This window comes from Capsicum annuum, chromosome 2, assembly GCF_002878395.1.
Source record: "Capsicum annuum cultivar UCD-10X-F1 chromosome 2, UCD10Xv1.1, whole genome shotgun sequence".
Classification (NCBI taxonomy): Eukaryota; Viridiplantae; Streptophyta; class Magnoliopsida; order Solanales; family Solanaceae; genus Capsicum; species Capsicum annuum.
This window is the reverse complement of record NC_061112.1, coordinates 115,982,987-116,003,427: the sequence shown is the minus strand read 5'-3', so window position 1 is coordinate 116,003,427 and position 20,441 is coordinate 115,982,987. Positions and strand designations below refer to the sequence as shown.

Genomic DNA, 20,441 nt, shown 5'->3' with positions numbered 1-20,441 from the left:
CTTAATTTAAGATAACATAATTTAAATTTTTATTTAAACTTTTTTAAATTTCATATTAAGTCAATTAAGTGAGAAATTTTACTTTGTCGCATAATCAACATTACTCATGTGATCATGAGAACTATAAATTTCTTGCATTATATCAAAGCCTATTATTATTTCATATGGCAAATTAGACCTTTTAAAAAACAGTAAGATTTTAAGATGACAAAAAATTTACCAAAAACTTAACTGTACCTATAAAGAAGAGAAACCAAGATTATTAGGATAATTTTGAAGTTGATTAATTGATCACAAGAAAGAGGTTAAAATTTTACAAACGAAAAAGGTTTAAAAATACCCCTGAACTATCTGAAATAGCTCAAAATACCCCTCGTTAGATTTTTGGCTCAAAAATGTTTCTCCGTTAAATATTTAGCTCAAAAATACCTCTCCCTCTAACGCAATTCCACCAAAGATGCCACCTGGATAAAAATAGCCACCTGGACATTCCACATCACCGTCCACCAAGGTTTAAATGGCCAATAACCTAATATATGGGTTCTCACTGATCAGCTTAATATAACAAAAGTAGCTTTACAAATACAGCTTCATCAATAGTAATTTTTTGCATTAGCAAAACTATCTAAAGCAAACGGCTTCACAATATTTTCGTTCTCCCAATTTCACAAAGAATATAGTTGGGTGATCTTGCATATCCAAAGTTCGGAAAACTTGTAGCCTTAAACTCAGTAGAGTAGCTGAATTTGTAATACAATTGGCTTTACCCTAAAATAAAAAGAACAATCGCTTTCCACTAATATGTACAACTCAGAAAAAGGCACAGACAGATTCTCAGAATCATCAATGTAATTCCTTATAACTCTATTATTGCAACTCTGTACTCAAAATTTAATTGTAATCATACAGTTCTGCAAATTCTAAATAGTCATGTTACAAAAGGTCAAAGATCACCAAAATAGGAAAATATATACTTGAATTACCAGAAAAATGCAACTAGTGAAACTTCATTAAGAGCTATATATTCAGGGCCAAGTCAGTTTCAATTTAAGAAAAAAACTTGATAAATATTTGATCATTTAATTTGTGAAATTATTTGACAAATATTTTTGACAAATAATTTAAATCCCCAAATATTAAAAAATACTACATAGTATTTAAACCAACTTTTAATTTTTATAAATTTTTAAAAATAAAATATATTTTTCAAATATTTTAATTAAACACATAATAAAATTTCACTCATCACCCAAAAATAATTTATCAAATGACGAAAAGCCACCTTATATTAAGTGAATCCAAAAGGGTCCAATAATTTTGCATAATAATGGCACCGATCTAAACCCACTCCCCATATGCAAACAAAATTTCATGGATTTATTTTTTATTCAAAGTGCATAATAGACTTTTGTCGGTACCTACCGTCTTCGACCTCAATTATAAGTCCTCATTTATTCTCTTTCATTTTAATTTATATCAAATTATTTAATTCGATTACAAAATTTAATAAATAAGAGAAAATATTATTATATTTATTAAATTATTTTTATTAAAGTTGCTTTAATATTATTTTTTAATAATCGTAGTATTCGGATCAATTTATATGTATTTCAATTAATTTTATGAAATACTTGTCACCTCTCACCAGCAACATGCATTAGGTAAGTCTATCTATCAACACTAGAATAGATGAAAAAAATCACCTACTATTTATCTTTGCTGTGATTTGAACCTAGATTTCATGATGCTTTAACGCTATATTTTAGATTTTTTTTTATTATTAAATGAGACTGAATAAAGATAAAATGAAAATGATGTTATTAAATAATGATGCAAAAATGTGATATTTCTTTTAAGAACGACTAAAAAAGAAACGCGAGACAAGCAGGACGGAGGGAGAATTATTTATACGTTCTCATTTGTACGTGCCCAGATATTATATGTCAGAAAGATCAAAGATTCTTATGGGACAAAATTCACTATTTTATAGGAAATGTGACATAAAACAAAAAGAACCGATCTAATTTTGTCGACATGTGTTAAATCAAATCTAGAAGATAATGTATTTAAACATGAAATCAGATTTTATGGATAGTTATCACATATTATAATCATACTAAGTAATAATTTCTACTTAATAGATTCCCCTCTCATCATAGAGTTTAGGTATACCACTAGTCTCAACTCTCAACATAACTAAGTTGTATTTTCCTCCAAACCAAAACGATAAATAGAGGTTCACTTGTTTCCATTTTTCCACATCAACGTTAGCAAAAAGAAGTCAATATGACTACTTTCAAGAAGGTAACAATGTTTCTCTTTCTCTCAATTTGCCTTTCATCATCATGGGCAAACAACACTCATGATGATTTTCTTGAATGCCTTCATCACAAATTTAGGAACTCAAACTCAGTATCACAAGGCATCTACACTCTTAAAAACTCAACATATTCCACCATTTTCAACTCCTTTGCAGATAAGTTACCGATAACTTTCAACTTCAAACGAATCAAACCATCAATTATTTTCACTCCTAGTGATGAATCTCAAATCCAGGCAGCTATACATTGCTCCAAGAAACATGACCTACAAATCAGAATTCGAAGTGGTGGACATGACTATGGGGGCCTTTCGTACATTTCGGAAACCCCTTTTGTCGTAATTGATCTTAGAAACCTAAGATCAATATCCATTGATATCAAAGACAAGACTGCTTGGATTCAAGCTGGCGCGACCCTAGGGGAAGTATACTATAGGATCGCGGAAAAAAGTAAAAAATTGGCCTTTGCTGCTGGGGTTTGCCCAACTGTTGGTGTTGGTGGACACTTTAGTGGTGGAGGCTATAGCATGATGTCTCGAAAATTTGGTATTGCTGCTGATAACATCATTGATGCTAAGCTAATAGATGCCAATGGACGAATCCATGATCGAAAATCAATGGGTGAGGATCTCTTTTGGGCTATTAGAGGAGGTGGAGGGACTAGCTTTGGTCTCATTATATCATGGAAGGTGAGATTACTCGATATTCCAGAAAAGGTGACTGTGTTTAATGTGGAACGAACATTGGAACAAAATGCAACTCAACTTGTTTACAAATGGCAACATATCGCGGACAAAGTTGATAACAATCTTTCCATCAGGCTCTTCCTGAGGAGTAGTCAATCTCCAATCAGGCTTGGGCAAAGGACTATCCACGCCTTTTTCACTACATTGTTCGTGGGAGGAGTGGATGAACTACTCCACAAAATGCAAAAGAGCTTCCCTGAACTAGGATTAGTGAAAAAAGATTGCATTGAGATGAGTTGGATTGAATCTGTAATCTTCTTTGCCCGTCTCCCTAGTGGCACACCAATTGAAGTGCTACTAAATTGGAATACCACAACTAATCAAAATGGATTGATCTTCAAAGGGAAATCAGACTATGTCCAACATCCAATTTCTATAAATGGTCTTGAAGGTTTATGGAAGCTATTAAACCAAGTAGGCGAAAACTCGGCTGAAATACAGTTTAGTCCTCACGGAGGAAAGATGAATGACATCTCAGTATCTGAAACACCTTTCCCTCATAGAGCTGGAAACATATACATGATCCATTATGGTGTGTTTTGGGGTAAAATGGAAAGTTCTAAAAAACATCTATCTTGGATTCGAAAACTTTATGGATACATGGCTAGGTATGTGTCGAAATCTCCTAGAGCTGCTTATTTCAACTATAGAGATCTTGATTTGGGACTGAACAGCAAGGGAACTAACACAAGCTATGCACAAGCAAGAATTTGGGGAGTGAAATACTTCAAGAACAACTTTGATAGATTGGTGAAAGTGAAGACTAAATTTGATCCAACAAATTTCTTTAGGAATGAACAAAGCATTCCTCCTCTATTATTTGGAGTATAGTGTTAAGTTTAATTGCAAAACCATCAGCACTTTCTAATTAAAATAAGGCTTTAAGACACCACTTTTATGTGCACTATTAAAAATTAAAAGGAGGCATGAATATATTCCAAGAGAAGCTGTTGTAAGATATTCTCCCATTTATAAATATCTTTTTTAGGAATAAATCTTCTATTAAATGCTCTTCTTGTTAGATACATGTGTTAATAATAGTCATACGACATGTGCTATCATATATTTTCTAATACTCCATAAAGGAAAGAGTCATATTTTCTGAAATTCATACAACGGATTAGCAACTAGTTTATTTTCTTGATGATTTGATATATCTTGAAAAGACGTTGTTTTAAATGTAAAGGACTTGACTCGATTGTTTTAAATGTAGAGGACTTAGTCGATTTTTGTGTAATGAATTCGTGGAAAGTGAAGCATAATATAAGGGTATACCTTGTAGAACATCAGACACAAATATATAAACCCTTTGAAGGGGACAACAACAAATGATCTCTGAGTTAAGTTGGAAAAACGATGGCCACGATCTTGAAGAAGCCGTGATTGGTGGTGCATATGTTACAGAATTGGGGCAGGAGTTGAATTAGAGCCTACTCGGATTGGATTATTTTATGCGTTTGTTAGGCTAAAATAGATTCTACGCACTTTTGTAGTGTTCGGATAAAATAAAGAATTGCTTTCAACTACGTGCTTTTTAGCCAAAGTGACAAAAATAAGTCATAAATAAGAAATCTTAACTTGTGATTTATGCTTGTAGGCAAAAAGCTAGAAACCATCCAAACAGCCTCTTAATAGGCCCCTGAAGTTTAAGGTTGGGCACTTAAATCCTTTCTGGGAAATACTTGGCAGCTGTAACTGGAATGCGTTCAGGCAGGGCATGCCCACATTAACATCGGACAACAGGGAGCGTATGTGTCATCGGCCGTGTGGCCCAAACGAGGAGTACCTACGCTATGAACAAGACCATAGCTGAGAATTTCAGGATATGAGTAAACTTGAGGTTCAGTTGTTTACAAAGAAACCATAATAGGGAACGCCTTCGTTGCTGCTTACATCTACTACTAAATTGTAACAGGAGCTCAAAACTGCTCTAATCCTGGAACAACGTGGTCGAGCGAAGATCACGACCCCAACTTGCTCAAAACTGAACGTTTTTGCTGATGTAACCTCATCAGTCATCACATATTTACTGATCCAACATGAAGACAACTATTTGACAATCTCACCTGACTTTCAGCAAATTATCTCACACCATGTCCCCAATTTTCAGATCCCAGAATGGAGGTTGGGTATATTGCGAGATCTTGGAGGGAAAAGGCCAGAGGGGCAAGTACCAAGGGTGGCACGAAAGTAAATAGTAGTATCTCAGAGAAGGCATTCAAAAAAGAAATTATTGATAAATAGTTCAAATTTTGTATACAGCACAGTTCCTTTTATCAAACAATTAGGCAGGGTGTTGCTTTTTCTGTTTATGGCCATTATCAGTATCTTTTGTCTTTCTGTTCATCCCACCTTTCCCTGCTCGCTTCGGTGCCTGCAATCAAAGATGATACTTTTATCAAATACCTCGATAATTTTTACAAAAATATCAAATCTCAAGCTGCGAGTGCTCCCCCTATAATAAAAGCTAATGTATAAGTGACATCTTCGTAGCAAATTTTGGTTTCTCAAAATACCAAAACTAAAAGAACACAAAGTATATAGGATTAAAATTCTTATAGCTGTGGTAAACGAAGATATAATTTTTTTGATAAAAGTATAAGATTATACAATCAGTTCCTTCAGTAACCTGATATCATGTTTACATCTATTTTCCTTTTCACACTTGCTCGATCGTACTAGTAACCAGAAAAGTAAGCAAAAGGATGAAAATGATCCAAGTGAAATCTCAGATCATAACTGTACAATAAGAACTCTGCCAAAAAGACAATATTTTTATCATTATTATTAGTACAAATAAAATGAACATTGATAACTCTGACATAGTATTAAGAAGTAATTACAGTAATAACTGACCCACAAGCCACAAGCTTTCCATTTGTTAACCAAGCAAGGAAGACATTAGACCATATCATCGTGTTGACAAGACTCAAGGAGCAATCTGACTAAAAATAGTCCTACTTCAAGAAACAAATTATCGGGAACTGAAACTTCAGAGAAAGCATGGTTTCTTCACCTATCTAAAATCAGTATGATTGTTTACACCATCTGAGAGCATACTTTGATGACTACAACAGCAGTAGAAGTATACGAAAACCAAATGAAGTTAAATTTCTAGTGGTACAAAGATAAAACATGAATGTAAAATCACCAACACATGCAGCTAGTGCAAGTAGAGGTTGCAGAGGTATACCTCAGCAGAAAAAGTTTTAAGAGGGTCTCTGCTTCTTTTGAACCTTCCCTTTGATCCTTTGCCACGAGATGGATTAGTATTGCCCATTGCAGCTCTGGCCAGCTTCACAATCTTGCTAGCTTCTTGTGTTGTTGGATCCAATAGGTAATCAGGTACATCACGTAGATGTGGGGAAGGTGCCTTCTTGCTTAACATTTTATCATGCTTCAAAAGATCTGCCCAGAACATTTGAAATTGATGAGTCCTATGATGTTCATTCAAAGTATATCCCACAAATTACAGCTTAATTACCTAGGTCTTTTGGATTATCTTGAAAATGAGCCTTCAACCTGATTAAGACGAGCAGAAAGTACTTAAGTTGATAGATTTCAAGTCAAGGATAGAAAAATACAATCATGGAAAAATCAAAAACCGATAACAAGAGGCTCGGAAAGTGCCTCCTAACAGAGTAAGCGAAGAATAACAAAAACCAAACAGCTGTATGAAAGCAAACTATTAATCTACAAAATATATGCCTGGTTAGGATGGTCCGGGGGAGGGGGGGGGGGGGGGGGGTGATTTTTGGCTATTTTCTGTTAATTTAATTGCCACATTTTCTGTCCAAGAATAATTGCCATGTTTCCATCCAAAATAGGTGTTATTTTCCTCCTCATCCATTTTTTGTTTGAGCTATATTTTCAATAAGAGTAAAAAAAAAAATAACCCCAATAAGCAAAGGATACATCTCTGACCAAAAAGAAAAGGAAAATAAGTTATTCTGAGGAGAAAAGGAAAAAGGAGAAGATTACTTTTGAGAATTAAGAATTTCATTCCTCAGATCCTGAGCCCGTGATTCTCTTACAGCAATTTTTGTAACACTCCTGGCAACATCCTATACAAACGAAGGCAGTCAAGCTATCTAGACTTCCAAAACAAAGAAATCAGGGAGTGCACGAGTACACAATTCAACCTTAACTGTTTCTCTGATTATTTAAAAAATATACATGTACTTCCTTTTGGCCTGGTGATGTTGGGAAAGGTGATGGGCTTGCAATAATGACTAACCTTCTTAAAAGTAGTCACACGAGTTAATTTTACTTGCATGAATCTTCTGTACAAGTATGTGCATCAAGAGGTTGACAAATATGGACTTGCAAATAATCTGTTGATTTAAAGATTGGTGCATCTGGGCTGCACTTGTCTAAAAGACATCAAGAATAACTCCAATCATTTATGCTTTAACTAATGAGGTTCACTTTTTTAACGCTCTATATAACTGAAGCAACATCAAAATATTGTCTGTTTCTTTCCACAATAAGTGTACGCAAGACAGTTAAAGCATGAAGCATCAAATTACTCTTAAGACACCCCCTTGACAACCTCAACTTCACAAAGTTCACTGCAACTGGGACTAGGTGACACTCCTAACTCCACTAGGCTCCCAATTACTTACTTATCACACAACGACTATTGGACGCCATTTAAGTGTCTTTTAATTCAAATATAATTGATGTAACTTTTACCTCAGCTCGGTAACGCAAAGCCTCCACTGCGTTTTTACTCAGCAACGGGAAAGGGGCAATAAACTGTGAGACCTTGTCTTCATTTTCCCCCAGTAAAGATTTAACCTCTTCAAATATTTCTGTCTCTTCAGCAGAAACCTGTAAGAGAACAAAGACATGGTCACAAAGGCAGAAAAGCCATAGTTTTCTACTATATTTGTCAGACAAGAATTCATAGGAAAGAAAAACAAATAATGTTAGAGAAAATGTATAAACCAAGTTCACAGCCTTTAATTCTTCAAACTCGTGCCTCTCGCAAATGAAACGTAAATTCAGAGAGCAGATGAAACAAGAATTTTGGGTAATTTGTTAATGCCAAGAGCTAAATTCTATGAATCAACAGTTCAACACTCAACAACCGAACAACACTAAAACACATAATCTATAATCCGATATTGAGAAGTTGAAATCACAATTGTACATCAATGATCTCAGACATATCTTCAAGGTACTCACAAGAGAAACAGATGCTCCAGCATTATATGCTCTTCCAGTACGTCCAATTCGATGTACATAGCCTGCAGCTGTTTGGGGCATCTCATAATTTATCACCTGTTCAAAATAAACCACAAAGAGAACATGGAGTATTAGGTCTATACAAAAGAACTTCTATCGGAGTATATCATCTATCACTAAATGGCTCAACGGGAAATAATAAAAGAAAAAAGAACATCACTGCCAAATAGAGGACAAGACTCCAGAAAGAACACAACTTACAGTATGCACATTTTTGAAGTCTATCCCTCTGACTACACCAAACTCTCCATCCAATTTATGCTTTCGGTGTTTTTTTGATTTTTTCCGCTCACTGCCATTTTGATGATCAACCTGTTCCTTTCCTTCTGGTTGACTTTCATCAGTCGCAATCAAGTAATCAAATAGCCCAGCGTTAAATTCCTGATTACAAGAGGAAAATTATGAGATTAGTGGAGTATTAGACTTCACAATAAGGGCCAACAATAACAAAACCATTCAAAGGGTGTGCAATTCTTGGCATTCCACATTCATATGACAGACCTCAAGGATGTGTAGACGAGAACTCTGAGGCAGCTCAGCATTTAACACCGTAGACTTGATCCCAAACTGAAAAAATTTAAAAATACTATCAGAAACACCTCAGGCAGGCAGTAAGTATAGCATCTGAAACATAGACCAATAACATGTAAGCAGAAGATTACAGGTCATAAAATGAAGCCTTATAGAAAATAGTAAATATAGAGACCTATTGGGTTTTGTACAAGCAAAGCTACTCTTTAGCACATCCAGAAGATCCACGACTATCTAAAACTTTCAATTATGACCAAGGACAAACCAACAAAAATCACTCCCCCTCTGGGCTGACATCCACATAGAGTGGGAGGTATAGTAGAACTAATTCTACAATTCTTAACAGAGGTGCGTTTAAAAAGGGAAGTAATAACATACAATTATAATAATACTAACAATAAGAGAAAAAAGAAGTTTCAAGCAGTAAAGATGTTTTGGTGCTTTCTAAAAGAGGTGCCATAAGATAAATATGACATTTTACGTAGTTCAACATTTAAAAATTAATAGAATGTCTATTGATAATTAGTGACATCACGTAGAATGTACCTGCTCAAAGAAGAGTCTAAGTCTAAAACTCATGTCAATTGAATTCGTAAATATCAGCACTTTTTTCTGAACCAACTCTAGCTTCAAGAGGGAAAGGATATGGACAAGCTTATCACGAGCAGCACAAGAAATCTGAACAAACAATAGAAGTGGTCATCAGCAACACTAAGCCATAAAAGAAAATAACATAGAATACCAGCAAGACATAGTTGATGAGGTGTATTTTTCTTGTTGTAACAAGACATTCAAAACAAAATAAAGTCCTGTAAAGGGCAAGCCACTGCCTACTGGAAGTTAGTGACCACAAGAAGTTGAAAAGTGTGTAACGATTGAACATATTTACTATTTTAGATGCAGCCTAAATTCATGCCTTAGCACAGAAGATGCAGCTTCTTAGTCAAGTATTACAGAAGCCAAAATTATGAGGATCAAGCAAGCGAACTAAACATATTTATCAGATGATCAAGAATCAAGGCACCAAAAATCTTAGTGTAGAACTGTTGAAAACAGGACAGAATACTAAATCAAATAATTCTATTGAAAGTGTATACTTACATAAAATTGCTGAACGTTTTTTGGGATAATTTCATCCTTTGTGTCGCCCACCTCAGGCAAAGTTAGGATGTAGGGATTGTGTAAAATAAGCTTCTTCAGCTTTTCAACATCAGAACTGCCACATTAACATGACTTAAGAAGCTCATTAGCGAAACCTTGAGATCGGGGCAAAGGTGGGAAGTGAGATGGTAAAAGCCAAGAAAAAGAAGAAAAGAACTTTATGATGTGGAAGAATCAGCAAGTATTTGCTTGACATATATGCGTCAATGCAGTAAGGCGAGCATACCTTGAGGTCGCAGACAGCAAAAGGCACTGGCAACGTCTTGGTACATGAGATGTAAGAGCTTTCAGATCATCTTCATATCCATACGACAAAAGAAGATCTGCCTGATACGGAAACATAATTATCAACCTCACGTCAATCAAACAGGACCCAATTCCAAGCAGTAAAATTCAAAATGAAATAGAAAAGATACAAAACCAAAAATTAAATATCGCTAAAGGTGGGTCGTAAACCCTTATTAGATACCAGGGTCAATTATATCTAGTAAGTTTTACCTATTACTATATTTGAACCAATGACACTCACGGAATGAAAGGAACTTTTTGAGATTATTGTCAACGCATCTCATTATACAGCACACAAAATGAGCAAAAAGCATTTTAACTAGAAGAAGTTCTGAAAAATAATGTCATGTAAACTAACCCACCTCATCAAGAATGAGAACTGAGAGAGAATCTTGAACAGCTTTTGCTTGAATAACTCCATTTGACAGGCATGTCTGTATACAAGCAGGAGTAGAAACAACAATTTCGGGAGGCCCCGCCAAGGTAGTTCTCTGAAACCAAAAGTTCATAAAATTACCACTCCCGCACCATTCATTCACACATACATAAAGAGCAGAAACTAATAACCAGAAAATAAATTCGAATAAAAGAACCAACCAATTCAGAAAAAGACATGGAACTTGTCAACTGGACAACCCTCAATTGCACTCGACATAGTTCAATCAGCGAATTGGCCTCTGAACAAACCTGGACAATAAACACAAATAAAATATACACACTGGAGCAGATGGTACCCCAAGAGAGCTCAAAAGTGGCATTATTTACATAATATCCATCCTTTACCGTTTAGGCCCAAATTTCTCGTTCTATTTCTTTAGCAACCTATATGACCAGTGGTGGACCTAGTATTTAGAGGTCGTGGGTGCACGAAAGGTTCAAACACATATATTAACATCCAAAGATTTAATCTCTGCCTGCAAACTAAAACACCCAACTATCTTCTTGGCTTACTGGGTGCTTTTCTATATCTTATACCAGATTTTATACATTTTTTATATAATTATACCTGGTTTGCATCGAATTTAATGGGTGCCGGAGCACCAAAATTTTGGCTATAGGTCCGTCCCTGCGGCTATATCAGTTTATTAGGATAATGTCGTCATTCCTATTTGTCTTAGGTTCTCATTTGGGAATTATCAATCAAAATCATCTTTTAACTCCAGTTATATTAGCTTAGTTTTTTCATGGCCAGCGGATTACAACGTGGGAATCGAACACTCACCAACAAAAAAGTAAAAGTTCAAGTATCCAAACCAACTACCATACTAAAATTCCCTGATTTTAGCTAGTTTTCTACTTCATGTACTATTATGCATCACACACAAACTAAAAATAAATAAAAAATCACAAAAAGCAAAAGGAGAATGTTGAAACCTGTTGACACAATTCCCTTGTGGGTACAAGAATCAAGGAAGTAGGAGCAAGATTGTTGTTAGTCGTTGTAAAAAGCTTGTGAAGTAAAGGAAGTAGATACGCAAATGTCTTCCCCGAACCAGTTTTAGCTCGGGCAACAACATCTTTCCCTTCCTAATCAAATAAAAAAGAACAACACAACAAAATCAGTAGACAAATGCGGAGAAGAGAATGAAAGTGTAAGTAAGGAGATATATAGAACAACATACGAGGATTAAAGGAATAGCAACACGTTGAATAGGTGTTGGTTTGTCAATATCTTTCTTGGTTAAAGCACGGGTTAGACGTGGGTCAAGTCCCAATTCTTCGAAGCTCTGTTCATCTTCATGTTCGTTCTCCATGTTCATGTTGTGTTGTTTGTTGTTCCTATTATTTTAGTTATTGGCGAGGGTTTTGTTAGGATTTTCAGCGCACGTCAGATGGGTGGGCTTCAAAATCAAAAGACGAAAGTAAAAGCCCACTGTTAAGGGCCACTACTTATTTCTGTCTGCAATTGTTTATCCAAATCAAATTCGTTCGATATAAGTCGGGCAGAAATTAAGTTATGTACATTATGTTTCAGAATTTGTTGTAGTATTTAAAATTTAAAGTCATTTCTTTTATGGTATATGTTTTTTAATCATTTTTTGAGGAGTAAAAGGTTTGATGGCAATTGTTGTAGTATTCAGAAATTAAAGTTATATCTTTTAGGGGTATATCTACGCTCTCAAAGTGTTGTTTATCATAATAAGGCAAATTATAGTTACATTCACAATTATGGCATAAATTATAGCTGTTTATAAAAATTCATCACCAAAATATACTTGAACAAACTCTTGAAAGCCTTTTTTGTCATTCTACTTGGTAGTCAAAATTGAAACTATTGGGTGATAGGAAAATAAAAACTATTATGTTAATCTTCATTGTTTCTTAAGATACTGCACAAGTATTTGTGAATAATAGAGATGCAAGCAAGATGATTTAAATAGGATCACCATAAACAAATTTAAATGAAAATATAGAAAAAATTTATTATATAAATTCGCACGTCTTAATAAAAGTTAACTTCTCATGAGATATTTGATAGAGTGTATCTATATCTATATCTATAATTTATATCTATAATATATTAAAAGTGTGAAGGATTTTAGAAATATTGTTTGAATTTTTTATCCTTCTTTAGAAGTTTCTGCTTTAAACAAAATCATCTTTCCACTATTTTTTTAATAGTTAAAAATTAAAATTAATTAAATATGTTATGAAATAACTAAAAATAAAGAAGAAAATAAATAGAGAGAGAATATGAGAGACTTCTTTATTTCTCTCGAGGGATGAGAGATCATAAGATTGATCATACAATGAATAAAACTCTTCTATTTATAGGGAAAAATACTCCTAGTTTCTGACTAAAAGACATATACTTCAAATCCTGATAGATGTCAACTAGACCTTATTAGACCTTGATAGACATTCATAAATACATTTATAACACTCCCCCTTGAATGTCTAAATAGATAATGTGTCTTGTTAAAACCTTACTAGAAAAAATCCAGTGGAAAAAAAATCTAGGGAAGAAAAAAGAGTACACATCTCTAACAATACGCATTTCGACTGTCTCATTAAAAACCTTATAAGGAAAATCCGATAGGAAAAAACCTTGAAGGGAAAAAGAGTACAACGCGTATTAACTCCCCCTAATGAGAAGATCTTTGAACCTTTGCATCCGGATCTTGTGCATCATCTACTTGAAAGTTGCAATTTGGAGAAGACTTGGTGAATAAATCAGCCACATTGTCACTTAAACGAATCTGTTGCAGGTTAATATCACCATTCATTTGTAGCTCGTGTATGTAGAAAAGCTTTGATGAAGTTTGTTTCGTTTTATCTCCTTTTATGAATCCTCCATTAAGATATGTTATGCATGTTGCATTATCTCCGTATAAAATTATGGGTATATTGTCGCATTTCACACCACATTATACACATTCTTGGCTTGCTTCATGAATAACTATTATCTCAACGTGGTTCGATGAAGTGGCTAAATAGACTGCCTTGCATATCTCCAAGATATGACAGTATCCCCACATGTGAACACATTACATGTTTGAGATCGAGATTTATGTGGGTTAAATAAGTGCCCAACATCAACATGACCAATAAGATCGAGACTGCAATTTTGCTAACAAATTAACCGAAAAGGCTATATCAGGCCTTGTAGTGTTTGCAAGATACATTAGTACATCAATTGTACTAAGATACGGTACTTCATAACCAATTCAATTCGGTATATTTCTCATGTCAGCAAATAATCTATTGCTTTGAAAACTCTCCAAGAGATCCAACAATTTTCAAGCTATAAGTTTATATAAGATAAGAATTATAAAGAAGTTTCCCAAAAACTTTTATGTGCTTCAAAAATTTTGAATCCTTAAACATGTTTTTGTGTAAATTTTATCAAGGGACAGTATTTAATATTTCGTGAGTGACATCTTCAAGTGTCTGGACTGCAAATCAAATAAATTTTACGTTTACCAAAATACATCCTTTTATGTCACTTGATCAATGTTTCTACGTCAGCATGCTTAAATAAACGTAGAATTTGGATCCTCGTAATACTTCACAATATTGCTCCAATATTGTATCAAAGATATCATCGATGATATATCATTTTGTATCGGTTCACAATGCGACATAACATTTTGAGATCTCATCACTTCATTATTTTCAGCTACCTGAACCTCTCATAAGGTTTCATAAAGTGTTATGTCGTAGGATCTTCAAGAGCACATTGTCTTCTTATTATGATTATTTGCTCCTTATCCTTTTAAAGGATTATTTAATTTGGAATCAATTGGTCTATCACGCTTCATGCATGTATAGACTTTGTCCTTTAGAGACACAAAATAGAAACACTTGGTCTAAATATGAGATGTGTTCGACATTTGACTTGAATTATCTTTTGAATGGGGATCATGATGATAATTCCTAACATACTTCATAGCTGCTTATAATCTCCCCCTTATGTTAGGAAACTAATATACATCCTTCATTTCTTTGAGGAATTCATCTTTGTGCATCATGAAATATTCATTAATCGTAATCGCACATCAAAAATATTAGATGGAATAGTTAATTTCTGACCTTGAACCAATTGAGAGGGGAGAAATAATCATAATTTATTGGTCTAATGCATACAAGTGTTATTGTATGCAACATATCATATTTCAAACCAACACATGAGCTTTTGTTCTCAGTGGTTTAACTATTTATTGAAGGCATTTGATGCTAAACCATGATCATCAATATGAATTGTCTTAATTGCATAATCTGAAAGCTATGCTCTTAACTCAATTTTATTGAGCAAGCAACTTTATGAATGTCAAACTGCAGGTTGACAATAAACGCACATGTGATCATCTTATATTGATGCATCTTAATAGATCACATGACTGTTGAGTGGGCCCATATTCACCTTTTATATTTTTCAGATTTTAAGGGATAATATTAGTTGGTCCAACCAACTTATCACGAGAACAAGAGTCATAAACAATTCTTGAAGAATCTTTTATTTCTTCAATACATATCTAATACTCAATATTCACATCTTCGAGATGTCATAATCGTTCATGTCAACTTATGAACTTATTTATAGTAGTAAACTTCAAGTTTACCATGACATGTATTTTTTTTCTTTAGTAAATTTCATATTTACTATTACATGAATAAATTTCAAATTTACTACTTTGGAAGTAGATTTCAAAATAACCCTTCTCAGCTATTTTGCCTCATTCAGATGTGAGTTGTGATAAGTACACGTTTACATTAATAAGGTTCTCATTGCCCAAGAATGAAATATAATCATGCCTTAAGCGTATCAAATTATGATAGTTTATAACCTCTTTCAAAATATTGCCAATTCAAGAGCAAATTGAGGTATGCATATAATGTACAGAATTTTTCTCTTAACATATCTTTCAGAATAAATTATATATTGCTACCACGTTCACTTCTTGGAATGGAGCGTATTCAACGGAGCAAATTTCATGACTTTTCATCAAAAATATATTATTTTGCCTTAACCATCATTATATCATCAATATGGTGCATTGAGATTCCAACTCAACGCCTTATCCATATAAAGGCGTCTTAGGCATAAATTCATGGGACTTAAACCCAACATATTATCATCCATTTTGATAATATTGTTCTTGAGGAATAAATTGAAAACATAAATGGTTCCAAACCAATTATTTTTTCTCAAATTCAATAATAATTATATTATTAGTAGCAAAAGACAAATAACATAAGAAGTTACTAACCTTACCTTTAGATTTACAATCTCACCTTATTTGGCAGAGTCTCACCTTATCTGACAGAGACTCGTGCTAATAAAGTGTTATGAAATAACTAAGAATAAAAAAGAAAATAAATAGAGAGAGAAGAGGAGAGACTTCTTTATTTCTCTCGAGGATGAGAAATCATAAGATTCATCATACAGTGAATAAAACCCCTCTATTTATAGGAAAAAATACTCCTAGTTTCTGACTAAAAGACAGATACTTCACATACTGATAGATATCAACTAGATCTTATTAGATCTTGATAGACATTCACTATAATGTAAATACATTTATAACAAAATATTTATACTAAAACTTTTCCTTATTAAACTCTATGACTCATATAGAAACCGTGACATTATAGAAAACTCAGCTTAACTCAATTTCTATATATTCACCACTTTGTCTTTCTTTCTCTCTATTAAATTAATCAATTAGTAATTGATTTACTTCCTCTCAATAAAATTATAATATAATTTTTCCTTACATTCAATTTTGAAGAATTTTCCAATTTTTTATGTGAACTAAGATACTAAACAGATGCTATATAAAGAATTTTCGTGCTTCATATTTATTTGTTGTAGCTTATTGATTTTTTAAAAAGTTTATTTATATTTTTTAATGTGATTTATTTATGCTTTATAGTTTGTAATGATTTATTTTGTTGTAGCGTACTCTTCTTCTATGTTAATTTTTATGGTATATATTGGGTTCAATTTATTAATTTAAGTATTTTGTTCTTAAGTCATTACATTGACAAAAGTTTATCAAATTTCTTATTTTTTATTCTTGATCATGTTTTCATATAATTATTTCTTAAACTTTGTTGTAGCAGTTATTCTTTTTAATTGGAGTATGACAAAACGTAGGATGAAATTTAATGTTAGGTTATAATTCACTGTTTAGGTTTTTTTCTTGCTATGGAAGTTATACATATTTTAGTCGTTGTGTTTTGTGTCTTCTTTGCCGCTATTGCATTTGAACTTTGATTAAATGAGTCATTAATCAAGGATTTTTACTGGAATGAACTTTGTGAAAATACATGTGAAAGTTCTAATTGCACGTTGTACCTAATAGTTTGGAATTTCAAATCAATTAAGTTCCATTATATATGTGTGTATTAGAAAGATTCTAATATATATTAAACGTATATTCATGTTTACATACAGAGGATTTGAAGAGAAACTAGGAAGAGATGACAAGTCTATTTCTAACAATGGAAAGAAGGTATGTCGATTGCTTAAATCGACTACATTACTATTAGTTGTACCTAAACTTATTTTTTTATTCTAGAATGAGTATGCCATTATCAGGGCTTTGGCAGATATTTTGGTGCAGGAAATTATTGATCCTGATCAAGCAAAAGTTCAAGTTCATCTTTGAACTTATTTTAGACTGAGTTTTTAAATTACATGAACAATGATGGAGAGTTTATAGTTTCTTAAAGGATGTCGTAATTCCTTATATCTATACTTGTGTCTATTTCTCTCAATTTTGATGTTGTTCGTCTTACTTTGTAGCCAAATTATGTGTAGACAAAAATAAATAAAGCTTATATGTTTTTTTGATCTGCGGTATTTTTCTTTTATTCAGTCATTAAATTTTATGTTGTTTTTTTCGAGTGATTGCCTTTGCGGATCCGTGTTCTAATGTTTTCCTCTGCTTTTAATTATTTAGATTAGTAACCCTTTTATTATTATTATTATTATTATTATTATTATTATTATTATTATTATTATTATTATTATTATTATTATTATTATTATTATAATAATAATAATAATAATAATAATAATAATAATAATAATGTTGATATCACATGTAAAATATCATTCTTCTATGGGAAGAGCCCATAGCGGTGGTACAAAAAAATGCTATTGCTTTATTGTTAGGAAAAATTTTTGGATCAACGATTTTCTAATGATTTTATAAAGAAATTAATCGAGTTATTGATTCCATTTTGGTGACATGCTTTCTCCTAGTATTACGAGTGCCTTCACTACTTTGCAAACCACAATTGACATTTTATGAGTATTTTTTTATCGGTTAAACTGAAAATTAAACTGTTAAGGATAAAAAACAAATAAATTGAAACTGATAGTTTTTTTATTAATTTGGTTATTGATTTAATATATTTAAAATCGAAAATCGATAAACTGAATCAATAATACATAAATTCGAACCAAATAGATTGCTGCACACCCCTATCTATGGGTAATTTGACTTTTTTTCATCACTTAAATTGTTTATTAATTATTTTAAACAACTACAAAATCAAATCTCCCAAAAAAAATACTCAAATTTTATTAAAATAGAATTACATAAAATAATAGTCAAATTACTCTTCTTCTATGTGTTTCACATGGATAATGGTATGTTTGGATAGATTTATGTTGCACTTTAAAGAGAATTATCAATATGGACAACATAACTTTTTTGATGTTATTAAACAGTAACAATTAAAAAAAAGTAAGGTGAGATATCACAAATATAATACTATTTGTTTAAATCATTAAAACAAACATAACATTTTTACCGTTAATGGTTACTTTTAATAATTTCATCTTCTTAAATGTAGTTTTGTTGATTGATGAGTGATATGTTTACATTATTCTATTAAAGTGTCAAAGATTTTTTAGAAGTGATTTGAACTTTTTGCACTTCATTAATTTTTTTTATAATAGATAAAATCGTCTAATTTTAAATAATTAAAAATTACACGTGCGAGACACATGCGATTAAAATAGTTAAAAAAATAATACATGCATTAACTTTGTGTATCATTAGTACTTTATTAGGTACACTTCTTTACCTTATTTATTACTAATACTTGCATTAGTTATGTATTAATTGTGGGAAGGTTGCGAGAAACTTTAGCTACTAATTATGATCAAGTCTGAACCCCGTGTTATAAACATCAATTTTTAGACTGTGAACCTAACGACATAGACTTTTATAATTCAAATCGTAAAAGTTAATTTGCATAATTCTCTGAAGCTTTGGGATTTTTGAGTTTTCGCCATTGGTTACTGGTTGAGCCACTGGAATGGAATGAGATAAGAATCTCTGGAGATCTTTCCTCTCCACTTACTCGTAACAGGCTTTTCTTCTGTAGAAGACTTCTTCCGAATGGCATAATTGTTCGACACTACCTTCCTCGATCTTTCTTTATTTGTTTTCTAGGCAGGATTTTTGTGAGTCACATAACCAACACTATTTTTTAATATTGATGAAAGGCTGAATTTTCCTCCTTATGTGGACAAATCAAACAGCCGGGCTAAGACAAGGGCTTGATGACTGTACTAAATAGCTCAATGTCTACGCACCGCTGTAACCTTTTATAATGACGTCGTTTCTTTAGATGCTATTTGATTGTTGCATGTTATAGAAAATACATAATATAGCGTAATATGAAAATTAGATTCTAAATCAAATCAGCTTGTTATTGTAATGAAATAATGTTATTATAGAGGACAATTGTTCTTGTACCCAACCTAGAATATGGACAAAATCTTCCCATAAGTTTTTGGTAGGTTTATTGTGATTCCTAATATATCACCAGGTACATTAGTGTATCCCTTATATTCGTCTTGTCAACCATTAAAAAAAAACTAATTTCCTTGAGATCATCTTTTGCATCATTTAGCGTAGATTGTTAATTATTAAAAATCAAATCAAGAACGTCATTTTCATTAGGAAAACCATATTTAGTTTATTGAGCAAATGTGAGCATATGGTGCCGTAATTCTCTGCCAAACATTATAAGTAATTAAATGTTAGAATAAGGCTTTTTACTAAAAAGGATATGATTCAATAAAGTTTGGTCAAGAAAAGCCATCATCAAATAATCAAAACCATTTTATATAAGTAAATAATTGAATTTCCAGTTATAAAACAATCTTAAGAGTTGACCAGAAAGTGCGATACCCATCAATTATCAGTGTTTGTGCACGATAGGTTTAATTGATAATTGTGTGTGGATAGAGACAGAGAAATTAATACTAAAAAATTTTGAAAGAACATTTGGCGAATAATAAAAAGTTATTTTTTAAAATTAATTATGTATCAATGACGCAGATCTTATTCTGGTACATAAATTTTTGGTATATTTTTTTTATCATATTTGTAATCAGATACATTAGAATAATGTATTTGTACACAAAATTAATTTTTTGTGTATAAAAAACACAAGTTTCATTTCCAGGCATATGTATTACTTCCTCCGTTTCGAAATAAGTGAATTATTGAAGTATTTATTGTTGTTTCAAAATAAGTGAATCATTGATTTATTTATTTTTTCAAATTTGCCCTTATAATTTGACAACCAATTAACTTTTGAAAAAGTATTACAAGGTCAACTTTTTTTTTGGGGGGGTAAAAATGGAAAGTTGTGTTAAATTTATGTCTTTAATG

At 32.4% G+C, this 20,441-nt stretch overlaps 2 protein-coding genes across 2 annotated transcripts; one reads left to right on the top strand and one right to left on the bottom strand.

The window, feature by feature from the left end:
• The first annotated feature begins 2,122 nt into the window (after positions 1 to 2,122).
• LOC107859062 (berberine bridge enzyme-like 22) lies at positions 2,123 to 4,061 on the top strand. The gene has a single exon (XM_016703942.2). It carries the CDS (start codon positions 2,287 to 2,289, stop codon positions 3,895 to 3,897), a length of 1,611 nt encoding a protein of 536 aa, XP_016559428.2. The 5' UTR covers positions 2,123 to 2,286; the 3' UTR covers positions 3,898 to 4,061.
• A 1,222-nt stretch (positions 4,062 to 5,283) lies between these two features.
• LOC107859061 (DEAD-box ATP-dependent RNA helicase 16) lies at positions 5,284 to 12,217 on the bottom strand. Its single transcript, XM_016703941.2, has 15 exons — positions 11,919 to 12,217; positions 11,671 to 11,823; positions 10,894 to 10,983; positions 10,659 to 10,787; positions 10,235 to 10,335; positions 9,949 to 10,063; positions 9,394 to 9,525; positions 8,818 to 8,883; positions 8,518 to 8,697; positions 8,257 to 8,352; positions 7,762 to 7,899; positions 7,048 to 7,130; positions 6,551 to 6,588; positions 6,260 to 6,474; positions 5,284 to 5,440 (listed from the first exon to the last, which is right to left on the bottom strand). Exons 1-15 carry the CDS (start codon positions 12,054 to 12,056, stop codon positions 5,351 to 5,353), a joined length of 1,764 nt encoding a protein of 587 aa, XP_016559427.2. The 5' UTR covers positions 12,057 to 12,217; the 3' UTR covers positions 5,284 to 5,350.
• Between the last annotated feature and the right edge of the window lie 8,224 nt (positions 12,218 to 20,441).